At 36.6% G+C, this 12,960-nt stretch overlaps 1 protein-coding gene across 5 annotated transcripts in view; it reads right to left on the reverse strand.

The window, feature by feature from the left end:
- Positions 1-12,960, reverse strand: part of SLC2A9 (solute carrier family 2 member 9) — a 100,484-nt gene that overhangs the window by 29,969 nt on the left and 57,555 nt on the right. For all 5 annotated transcript variants that reach the window (XM_085577697.1, XM_085577695.1, XM_085577696.1 and 2 more), the window contains 2 exons: positions 9,955-10,065; positions 1,425-1,526 (listed from right to left, as the gene is read on the reverse strand). In XM_085577697.1, the coding sequence (XP_085433823.1) occupies positions 1,425-1,526; positions 9,955-10,065 (213 nt within the window). The remainder of the gene's footprint in view (positions 1-1,424; positions 1,527-9,954; positions 10,066-12,960) is intronic.

Below are 12,960 nucleotides of genomic sequence, written 5' to 3' on the forward strand. Positions count from 1 at the left end.
CTCTGAGATTAAGCCTATTTGTAATGTGTTCCTTTGTTCAAAGCAAATCAATAATACTTTAAGAGCCTTTTGAAAGGAGGTAAAACTGAAAGGCATTCAGACTTCAGGGATTTTAAATAGCTGAAAGTCCTCACACATCCAACTTGGCTTTAAAAGATCTGGAAGGGAATTTTCACTCAGCATACCAAATATGCAATAGCATCTCTCTTCAGGAGGAGAGCTGTCTTACAGCTGTTTTGGCAGGTGTGTGAAGTAAAGCTTTATTGAGATGTACATACAGGTAAATCAAATAAAACTGCAGTGGTGTGGCACAAACCTGCCAGTCTACCTGACATACTGACTCCCTTCAAACAAAAAATGAGATTTGGAAGTCAGAATAATGGCACCACAGAGGAATCAAAACCAGCAGAAAAACACCTTGATGAAACACCACCCAAACCCATGCCATTGCAAATGTCAGTTTTACTTCTCTAAGGACCTTAGGAACATAAACAAACCACATTATTACATAGATGGAAGCCAAACAAGAAAAACCATACAGGGCCAGAGTTTAAACTGATTTAATAAATAAACTATGATAATTTGAAACACCTGGGGAACTGAGTGCTAATAACATCTGATAAGTTAGAACCATATAATCATAGAAATGTATTGATTGAAAGAGACCCTTAAAGCTCATCTAGTTCCAATCTCCCTGCAATGAGCAAAGACATCTTCAATCAAATCAGTTTGTTCAGGGTCCTGTCCAACCTAGCCATGAATGTTTCCAGAGATGGGCCATCAAACATTTCTCTGGACAACCTGTTCCAACATTTTACCACACTCATTGCAAAACACTTCTTCCTTTCCTTATACCTAGTCTAAACTGACCCTGGTTTACTTTAAAATTATTACACCTTGTCCTATCACAAAAAGCCCTGCTAAAAAGTCTATTCCCATCTTTCTTCTAAGGCCAAAGGTTCTCCAAAGAATAGGTCTTTATATTGACTATACAAATACCAGAGAAGTAACTTAAAAGAAACATCAAACATGGAAATTTTTCACAAAAAAAATTTCCAAACCTAAAATAGGAATGACATATACAGCATGAAAGAAATCTCAGAGAGAGTGAATTACAAAGGTACACCCACAGAATATAGGTAAACAGTTTATTCAGCTATAGGTAAAACTGTCTTCATAATAGGTCATCATATGCATGAACCTTTGAATTAAAGAATGTGAGAATGTGAGAAAGTCCCTATAGCTTTTTTAATGCAAAACTTTGGAGCAAACAGACTCATAAATTAGTGTAAGAGACCTTTCACTCCTTATGCCAAACTGATTAAAATGATTGGTTTATGCAGGAATGTTGAGACAAACCAGTATCAAGCATGTTTAAAATAGGTAAAAGAGACAGTAAAAATCTGCAGTGATGCCAGTGTTACCTGTAAAGTCAGGGAGACAGTGAGTACTCCAAAGAAGATGATCATCAACCCAAAACCTCCAATGAGGAGAGGTCTGCGCCCAAGCCGTTCAATAACTAAGCCCTGGAAAACAAAAAATGGCATTTGACCCTCTTGAGAAAACACTGAAGGACTTGGATCATGAAATATGTTCTCCAAGTAAACATGAAGATCAAAACAATTTCCACCCATCCATGAGGGTGGATTTTACACTATTCATAAGCTATGACATTCATAATTTTCCTCACAATTATATTTACAAAACTTAACATGCTTGAAAAAACAATTCAGCATGGTATCCTTATCTGAGAACACTGAAAAAAATGTTCATTGTTTGAACAGCTTGTAAATATGCACTAAATTTCTATGACAATGTTCTTACAAAACATAATTTTTAAATGTCAGTATGGTGAAGTGAACTATAGTCTCTTGCTCTTGCATTTTGAATTTCTTAATTACAACATCTCCCTGAATTTAAGCTTAAAACTTTTACAATTTGATATTTAAATCTTTTTAGCATAAATTAAATCTTAATTAAAACAAAATTTATTTTAAATGTATTTTCTTCTCAAATATAGAATAAGCATTTAGTTGTTATTTTGGATAATTGATGTAATTAGAATATCCAAACAAAAGAAATCCACGTAGCAGAAAACTTTGCTCAGCCACGTGATTTTAACACTGATACTAGTGCAGTTGCACCCCTTTTGAATTTATATTTAACATTTGAGTATAAATCACAAAATATGAATATTTATCTGCTAGAGAAAAACACAATGAAGAATTTCTTAAAAAGCTGTAACTTGAAACTCTGCTAGTCTGACTCATTAAAATAGGCTAATATGTATTTTTTCATAACAGCTGATGTACTTTTCATGTTGGTAACTACTAAAATTACCAATTACACTTGGCTTACTTATAAGAAAAATAAGAGGATTTTCTGAAGATTAAAATGTACCACTTCAAATAAGTTTAAGTCAGAATCACTAAACTGTTTGCCATATCATTATTTACAGGCGACTGAATGCCATCTTCCACACATCTTTTGAGGAAAAAATAAGATAGGCAATTAAAATGAAATCTGGAGTAAAACCCTTAATTCTGGGAAACAACACACATCACTCCACTGCGAGCATCTAGAAGAGATGTGTTAAAGCAAAGTACAGAGACACCCACGGATGAAATGCCTTGAGAGACAAGTGCTTCTCCCTCAGTCTGGAGTTCAGCAGTGGATTTTGGGGCAGGTTTGTCTGTCCTAAACACACGTTGATGTTTCACCCTGAGCTGAACTTCCCAACCAGAGATATGCTCTGTGGTGCTACAGATCACTGAAAGCAGCTCTGTGGCAAGATTTTTAGTTCTTTATTGCTTCAAATGGTGAAATATAATAATTTGGACAATTCCCACAGCTTCCATAATAGAATTATGGAATATTAAAAAGACCTACACTGATATTAATAAGATCATATGAAGTCCAAATATTTCAAAACTGCAATTGCTTCACTGTCAAAACCTCTACAAGGTGGCAGCTATTTCCCATTATGATTAATAAATCCATCTTGCAAGCACACATGACCATAGACACTGAACCAAAAGACAACTTTAATGGCTTTGAGGGCTAAAAAATTATTTGATAGGTCTGTAAGACCCATCTTCTGCAATTTTTGCAAGAGACTTCTGTTTTATATGTAATTTGGAGTGGATTATATGTTCAGCAATAAATGTTGCACATGTAATTTGACATACTATGCAATTTCTCTTCTTTTTTTTTCAATGCTGGATTGATGGTAATGATCAATAAATGTTGGTGTTACAGAGTTGGGGGATTTTGTATTAAAACTGGATCAGGGATGACGCTTCTCTTAGAGGAAAAAGTTCATAGATGCCTCTCATACAAAACATGGGAAAAATGTGATATATTTTTCACTTTTAAAACTCAAAGCAAAACAAATTCCAGTAAGGAAGGACAGTCTGGACTTGGACTTCCATAACAGCAAATTTTCCTGGTGAAAGCAATGCTGGTTTTGAGGTTGTAAACAGACAACAACTTAATTTTTTAGCTATGATTTAGTTATGATTATACAAATCCAAAACTTGTTCACTTGCAAAACCCACTAAGATGCCTATGACTCACAAGAAGTGGAAGATGATTCACCAGTTTCCAAGTATTTATAGTTCTGAATGCTCCACTACTATGTACTGGTAACTGTTACCTATTGAAGATCTATAGCAAGTCAAAATACACTGTACAGTAGAATAAATGAAATAACAAGACATCCAGTGCATGCTCAAGTACAGACAACAGAAAAACATTAGAACAGTTTTCTGTGATAACACCTGAGTTATGTGCCAGGCTGTGTAGGCTGATACTTGTTTCTGTGTGATCATAAACATGTGTTTGTAGAAACCTGTACCCAGTCATGATGGTTAACACAGCTGAAATTACTGAAAATGTGTAAAAAATATTGCAACCAAAATTCTCACAACACAAATGTTTTGTGATAAAAAGACAACTGATATACAAACTACATTAACAGTTCACACAGCTTACTTCTGTCTGTCAGGAAACACTTGTGAATAAAGTTAAAGAAGCAAATGTCAACCTTTTCACTTGAGTCAGCTGCAGATACTAGGGCTGACATAATGAAAGCAAAGTGCATTAAAATAGATCAGACAAGCTTCCTTGGATAAAATGAATGTGCAAGCAAGTCCTGCAGTCCAAACAGGAGGTTGCTGCTTACTATTCCCTACTTATATCCTGGCCCTAAATTGTACTAAGCAAACCCTGTCAGGTTTTCTTGATGTCTCAGCTCTGTAAAGAAGTTTGCTCTATAAGTTAATGTCAAGAATAGCCACACTTTCTTTTTCATGTATTTTGGATAAAGGTCTGAGTAAGACTCTATGACTAGACTCAGACTTAACACAGCAAATTAACACTTGTGTTATTTCCATTTTAAATATTAGGGTTAAAATAGATAACCTCATTTATATTACTCTATGACACAATGTGTAATATCTTGTACCCAGGAAAAGGAGAGGAACAGCAGACTGAGAATTATAAATTGGGGTTTTTGATTCATACTTGGATGCATATCCATTAGTCTAAAATTAATTATTAATTTTGAAACAAAAAAAAGGACTATTTTATTTAAGTACCTAAGCTGGAATTTAGAGTCTGGCATCAACTTTGACCACATAAGCACAGGCCTTGAATAAATGTCTGTCTGCAAGGTTCTCACATCAATTTTCCAGTATTTGTATAAAAACCATGGCAGGACCTTATACAACTTCTGCAGGTACCTGTCCAAAGATTACTCTCAGTAAAACATGGAATTGATCCCTACATTTCTAAGCTCAGTCTGAAGTATTTTGCAGTGAGGCATCCTTAACCAGCTTCACTTGGCTGTGAAATTTCTGTTTACTAAAGATGCTCTCCATACTCGACACCTGCCAAGACCAGCAAAGCCAAGACATTGCCCATGCAAGGACTTATCTTAGCCAGCCACTTTTGCCCCAGCAGTGCTTGGCAATAGCACCTAGGGCAGCACAAAAACACTCATTTCCTTATTCCTATTCTATCCCTTCAGTAAACTGTAGATATTTCTGAAGAAAAGATCCTTCTAGTGATGATTCAGTTGTTAAAAGTGTTAAGCTATCAAATTTATGCTATAAAAGCCAGACTAGATCTCAACCTTGATCTGGGACAACTTATTGTGGCTGATACTTTATTTTCTAATGATGGTATTTGAATGCCCTGATGCAGATCATCCTAAACAGACTGATAAAAGGATTACTCAAACCCAATGCTTTTAATCCTCAGCAGCAGGAGATACACCTTGAAAACTTTCAGTTTCTGAATATATCCTACAAAAGAATTTGTATTACTCAAATACAGCCTTTAACCATGTGCATCTTGGGTCTTAGGAGTGGTGATGTAAGGCAGACCTTCATGATGAGGCTTTTTCTTCTGGAAGCCACTACACGTTTACTTCAACACATGTAGACCTAATCTATTCAAAAGTCCATGTGTATTAAAGCAATTAAAAAAGAATAATGTCTTTACCTAAAAGCAATCAATAATGTCTTCACCTAAAAGCAATCCTGCTGATCACTGGTGGGCTAAGGCAGTGTGCGTTAACACAGTCTCTCTCTGCAGCCCACCCTGCAGAGAAAATAAGCCCAAATGCCTCTGGCCTTTGACAAACACCATTATCTGAGGTGCTGCTTGCCCAGTTTCTCTTCTACTGCTGTCTCTATCTAGTCTACTACAGTCCAAGATATCACCTTCAAATTCTGGTAATCTTTGAGCAACAGCTTGTCAGGGTGAGGGGAGAAATAGGGGGAGATGTCATGTTTGCCCCATTCTTGCCCTCTCTACTTAGATCCTACTGGGAATTATTGGTATGTGAAGGCTGATTCTGACTTAGTGTAAGCAAAGTCACATTACAAGACTTACAAAAATTCAGGTTCTAAGAGAACTTCCTAGGAACCTTCGAGATTATAGTATTTTTCACCTCATTTTTTTCACTTGCTAAGACTGGCTGTTACTTGAACATATCTCTTTCTCTTCTGACCACAGTGGACCCAGAGTTTTAGTGGAGATATCTTGCATCATCCTGTGGAAATCATGATGGAAATGTACTGGAGATGAGAACACCTATGAAAGTGTCTGGAATACCCTTTAGTTGAGATGTGCCATGCCCTGAGTAGGGAATACTTCCTTCTATATTGAGATCTAGTAACAGTAAAAGAAACAAAGAACAAGTCAAAGAGCCCTTTCTCATGACATTCTAAAGCAGATTAAAATCATCTTGCTAAAGAAAGCTGCTGTCTCTGACTTCTGTGTGATACTGCAAATGATTTCCTACATTCTTTTATGGTCTAGTACTGCAATGTATTTTAACTCATTCCAGGCTTCACAGAGTTTGTCTCTGTCACAGGCTTTTAGTAACACCTTCATGCATCATCCTGTGGGAAATACTTAGGCCACAGTCTTCTCAATATAGTCACATCTAGACTCTTTCTGTGAACATTATAAGAAAACCAAATTTGGTGCCACAGATGGCAAAACTGGATGTGGGATGCTTCATTTGAATAACATTCTCTTTTATTCTATGCTGGCTTCATGGAGGAGGGAAGGAATTTTTTCAGACATTTCCTTCTGTCTCCCTTTCCATTCACCCTGTTGCTGTGCTAAAAAAAGGCACTAGAAAATTGCTCTCTTTACCCATGAAGAGTAAAGACAACAACTAAAATTAACCTGAATTACTAAAAATTAGAAAAGAGCAACAGTAATCAATCTTACTGAAGAATAACAAAGTTCATGGTATGCCACTTTATAAGTTATAGAAGACACTTCTGTTCTATAAACACAGGGAATTATTTAGGTGTATTCCATCCTGCTTCAAAGAATTACATCAGGTTAGGTAATTTACTTCTGTAACAAGTGGTAAATCTATTCAGTATTTCATTCCAGAGGATACAAAACTTCAGAAACAAACTGAAAATAGTAATTGTCTAACCAGTCCTCTAAATCAAATCTGTGTTAAGTACAATGGGTGGGATTCTCTATCATTAACCAAAAAATATACAGAAAATTTATATTTTCTCCCTAGAGAGAAGCCAGGGCATCAGGTATGCAATGCTATACATATTTCATGAAGTAAATTAGGAAGTGTCTGTGTAAGCAGAAGTTGCAGCCAAAATATGTGAATGAAAAGAAAATTATGATTAATGTCTTATCTTTCAACGTCTTTCAATGTTTATATGGCTTTTGCTAGTAAGGAAGAGGGATTAAACTGTAGGAAAATCATGCTACAAGTGGGCATATCAAGGGATCTGAGGCAATACAGAGTTATGAAAAGGATGGAATATTAATTGTCTTTCCTCATGGACCACATCAACATTATTACTGTTGTGCTGTGGCTCCCAAGAGATGCATTAAAGAGAGACTTTCAAAGTTTTTCACAGTTTCAGCATTTTATCTCCTAAATATTGCTTTGCTTCTCCATGAAGTACATCTCTCTTTCACTGTTTTCCTTTGGTATTCATAAGGGTATCATCAATACCCAAGTATTCTTACTGAGGTTCAATCTCATGACCACCTAATTTATGCATAATGATCAGAGATGATATGTGATTTCTAGTGGACATTTCCAATTACTATTTCATTCAAGAGGACAGAAAGGATGCCTCTATAACTGATTACCTTTACTGATTTATTGTGAGTAAAATCTAGTTTCTGCTAGCAAATGCAACAGATTAAAAAATACCAGGAAAATTGAGTTCTCTTCTTGTTTTCTTCTGTTTCTTCCCTGAGTAGTATAAAAGGCATGCACCTGATTTAACATTTAAGGATGTGAAGGGGATTTTTTAAAAAATGTCAAAAGGAGATATTGGGAGAAGTTGAGAGTGGGAGGAATCCCCTGTCCTCAGCGCTAGGCATGGGAACTTACTCGAATAAAGAAGCTGCAAAATCTTCAATGGAAAAACTAAATTCATGCTATTGTTCTTTTAAACAACAGAAATGAAACATTTATGAAGATTAAGGAAATTAAATTCAGGCTAAAAATCAGTGTGTCTTGAACTGAGAAACTGGAAGGGATCAGGTATATTGGTACATCAGCATTTCCTGAGGGACAGCAGGTAGTATTGACAGAAAAAATATTAAAAAAAACCTCCTCTTGAGTGCAGAAAGTTAAAACACATACCAGGAGCACACCCATCCACCTCATTATGTATGAAGAGTGTGCTCTGAAGAAGCCCCACAATCTGACAGCACAGAAGGAACTGAAAAATAACACTCTATTTATAAAATAGCTTTAATATCATGGAATCATCTCCATGTAATTATCATCTGTTTTCACATAAAAGAGGTGTATTCTTCACTTAAATCAGTGGTAGATGTATCATTATTATTTTTCCATATATCTTAAACAAAGAACAATGTATGCACTATCACACAAAGAAACTGTAAGAAGTAGGCACTTTCATATGTCTCTATTTCTACCTATTAAAATGAATCCTAAAATAAAAGTCTCTTTAATAAAAAAATTAGCGAAAAACAGATTTGTGGAAATTCATAAACATCAGAAGGCTATTTGTGACCCTGTAGAGTCCTTATGTCCTAGACTATAAGAAAACATACCTGATAGCTGGATTTAGTTTAATATTTTGTAGGTCACAAACAGTTACTCTGCCACTGAAAAGGATTCTTTTTCCAAAACCATTCTTCTGACATTTAAAAATGCTTTCTGCCGTGTTCAGTATTGCTCAAGTGGAGTTGGTATAGAATATATGAAGAAAAAATTCTAACAAAGAAAGGACTACTGGCTTGTTTGCAGCTTTCCATTCCAAAGACTTGTCCCATTGCTTCTTATTATTGCAGTGTAAACATAAATGTATTTCCTTTAGCAATTAATTGTGTAATCACCTACTAAAACTTGAAGTTTTAGGTTGCTCTTTTAATGTATTTTTTCCCTAGTCCTAGTCCTGTGCATGGATGAGTTTTTCTATTAACATCTCCCTCTACATTCAGAGCAGAGCAAAGGACCTGCTCTGGAGCTCATGAATTAGGAAAGGATGCCTGTTTGTCCTGAGTAAGGCAGCAGAATTGAACACCACGTGGGATTCCCTTGTTCTAGCAGGCTGGTGTGGTATTCACATGCCCTCTGAACAGACTTAGCTTTCTCAGGATTTCTCCTGAGAGAAGCTGTGAGAGAAGCAGAGAAAAGAGAATCAAAACAATTCTTGTTTCATTCGCTGCTCCTGTTTGTGCTCATGTGGAATGTGGTATGGAGATTGCTTACCCAAGGTGATTACTTGATTGGATTCTGGTGATGGTTGTTTAGATTCATTGATTATTATTAATAACATAATTAGTTAATAATAATTATTATTAGTATAATATAATACAGCTATAATATAATATAGTATAAGAAAATAATTAATTAGCCTTCTAAAAGCATTAGAATTCAAACACCATTCTTCCCACATCAAACATCCCAACACCGACAGTCTGGCCTTACTGTTCCACCTCCCTGGGTGCTCTTTCTGCCAGCCCCACTGAACACCTGTAGCTGGGCTGTGCCTGAGCCTTCTCCAGACAGCATCACAGCTGCCCAGCAGGCACACGAGAAAACTGAGATCTGAATAAACTGCTACCAGGTAAGGTTGTTCTACCAGGTGAACTAATTTATGAGTCATCAGTTAATATAATTTGTCCCTTGCTGTTTCTGCCTTCTTCCTCTTCATACATACAAAGCACTGCAGGATATACCAACCTTTTCTGTTCCTTTTATGGATCTAAAATTAAAGAGCATCTTAAAAAAATATTCCAAGGAAAAAAAACTTGGTTTAGAATTAAAATTAGAAATAATATTTTGAATTGCATTATCAACCATCACACTTAATTAACCTTCTATTCTTTTTATATTTTAAGCTGTATAAGAAAATAAAATCTAATAATATTGAAATATCAAGCATGCTAATGGATTTTTATAACCATACTTACAGAAAAAACAGCAGCCAGAGTCTCAACACCACCAGTACTTAGTGTAACATAAGGGATTGTTTCATGCTTGATCCCAGATTCACTAAAGATGTTGTTTGTATAGTACCAGATCTGTATCAGAGAAAATAAAATGAGTTATTTTTCATTATAGGTTGAACTACAATATATTGGTAATCAGTTCAGCCATCTAATCTGCTTGAGGCTAGACTTGTTAAAACTCTGAGCAGTCCCAGGTCACCGAGAGCCAAACAGGACAACAGATGTAGGGCAAGTGCAAATTCCAGGTGGATTGGGCACTCCACTGCTGTAGTTCCACTTGCAGACCCAGGCTTACAAACAGCTTCAACTCAATTTAGCTTAATTCACTTTAGGAGTAAATCGAAGAAACTCAATTTATGCTTGAACAACAGGATACAAATAGGTTTTGTGTGGCTCACAAAGCAAGCTCCTGTAGCTTTATGGAATACTTCAATAGCATGTAACAACAGAGGAGAGAGCAGGAGAGAGATGTTGTGAGGCACTGAAGATGTTGCTCATTTTTGGACAGAAGGAGTGAGGTGTTATTTCTGCTTTAACCTTACTGGAGTCAAGCCATCCCCCCAGTCTCTCTTTATTATCCATGAAAGGAAAGATACTTTTACAATTAGAGTTGCTTGGGGAAAAGTACTATGCTGTTTTAATCATAGGCTTGAAGTAGCTGTCACTAATGGACAGAAATACAGGTTGTATGACTTAGAGGAAGTCAATCACATTTAGTCAGAAAAACCATATCCAGCAGTGACAATATCCAGACAGAGAATACATAGTGGGAACATTCTAAAATAGCAAGTCTGGTAAGCATCAGAGTCCCATTCACATCAACTTCCCACTTTGGGAAAGACTCCCTTAGAGCAGTATGTCATACAATGTATTCCTTGGTATGAAAAAGTACAACCTTCACCAGTGAAACTTCACCATAGTTTTGTGACTTCTTTAGAACTGAGATAAAATGGTAGAGGATAAATAAATTTATTATGATAAATGTTAACAGAGTAGAAGAGACTAATAGGAAATAATTTATGTCAGTTTAGGTCAGGCTGTCTGGTATTTTGTTATAATTGAAAGCATTAACATGATCGGAACTTCACCATGATTTCTGTTCCATGTGGAAATAAACAAATGTACTGTTTTAAGCAAAACAAATTTTTGTTTGAAGTAAAATCCTTAAAAAGAAGCAAGTGTTCTCAGGTGCCAGCAGGATGATTACAGAAATCTGCCAGTTGGCAGTTTCCCTGGAGAATGACCTGGGATTCTTGCCTGAAGGAATCCCAACTTTCCCATATGCCCTGTCCAGATGGTAGCTGTGGAAAAGACCAGACTGGCTAACAGGGCACTACAGACAAACAGATGAGTTAGAAGGAGCCTTCCCTGCCAGCAAAGCCTGGTTGGTGCTGGCTCACACCCAGCAGGTTGGTTAGATGCACTCAGGCAAACCAAGACCCAGGTTCACCAATATCTGTCACACCTGGACCTGTCCTCTCTTCTTGGAGCTTCAGATGACTGGAACAGCATCAGCCAGGAAAGCCAAGCAAAAGAGACAAGCTTTTGAGGCCTGGTCCCTTAATCAAGTGGTCCAGCTATTTCTCTTGACCTGTCTCTTAATTTTCCTGGTTTTCCTATTAACTGTTACTAATAACTGTTTAAATAATCCATTTCAGAACACAGTTTTTGTATGAATAATTTTCTTTTCATGTTTGGTGACATTGCGTGAGAGGAGAAACAGAGTAATAATAAAAAGGAAAGACCTGAAATAGCCAACTCAACACACAGGTTCCCTGACAAAGACAGTTTTTCTGAGGCATATTTTCAGAAAGTAGCCATACAATGACACTTTTAAGTAACTCTGGCATTCATTTTGGACTGGACATGTCTGACTATCCACCCACATCCTCACTTAAGCCATGAGAGTGTGGCTTTGTTCTGCCACAGAATACTGGACAATTTCCATCAACTATTAAGTATCCTCAAAGTCACAAAACTCTTCCATTTCCCCTGAAAATTTAGCTGTGTCCTTTTCTTATAGACAATGTTCTTCATTATTTGAGCAGTCTGTTTGCTACTATAAGTGTCATTTTTTTCTCTTGTGTGTTGATAAATCTTAAAAAGACTGGATGACAAGATAATTCCGGGGTTTTTTTTCTCAAAAATGTATCCACAATGAGGAATAAAATAACCTGCCATTAGCACTGAAATACTACCATTAGAAGAAAACACCACCTATACAAACATTATTGTAGTTTACTCTACAGGATGAAAAAATGCTTTTAATTCCCTCCTAGTATTTTCAAAAAGAGCTCCAATTGCATTAATCTTTCAAATGGTCTTGGACAAATTACTTTTATTTGGAGTCTTAAAGCTATAGAGATACCTGAGATAAGCCTGAGCTAGTGTTCACAGATACTAAAGCACACAGACTTATTAGCCCTGGGGGGAAAATCTAGCTGGAGTGTGCTTCAGAGCACAGTGGGAATTCCTTGCAGCAGTGAGAATAGTGCTTTTCATATATTTAAACAAGTATGCCTCTGAATTATGACAAAAAACCCTTTCCCTTTGAGGTGCTTCATGAGAATATTTGTTTTGTGTAGCATCTAAGCCAGATGCCACAAGCTGCAGCAAGGATAGTTCTGGCTGGATATAAAGAAAACAGTTTTCACAGTGTAAGTAGTATAAACACCTGGCAGAGGTTGCCCAGGAGGATTATGGGCTCTTCACCCTTGAATATGCTTAAAACTCAACTGCACAAGGCCCTCAGTAGCCTGAGACAACCCTGAACTCATTCCTGCTCTAACCAAGGGCTTGGACCAGGTGGAGGGATCTTCTGACCTAAACTGTCCTGTGACCTCCTCATATAGGCTCAGATAGGTGGTGATAGAGACTTCTGATATCCATTAACCTCAGACAGATTAATGGTCAATAGGATTCACTATTTGATGTCTTTTCCCTCTTTTGCTTCACTTTCCCAGACCC

The sequence above is a fragment of the Lonchura striata genome, chromosome 4 (genome assembly GCF_050655825.1).
Source record: "Lonchura striata isolate lonStrDom1 chromosome 4, ASM5065582v1, whole genome shotgun sequence".
NCBI lineage: Eukaryota > Metazoa > Chordata > Aves > Passeriformes > Estrildidae > Lonchura > Lonchura striata.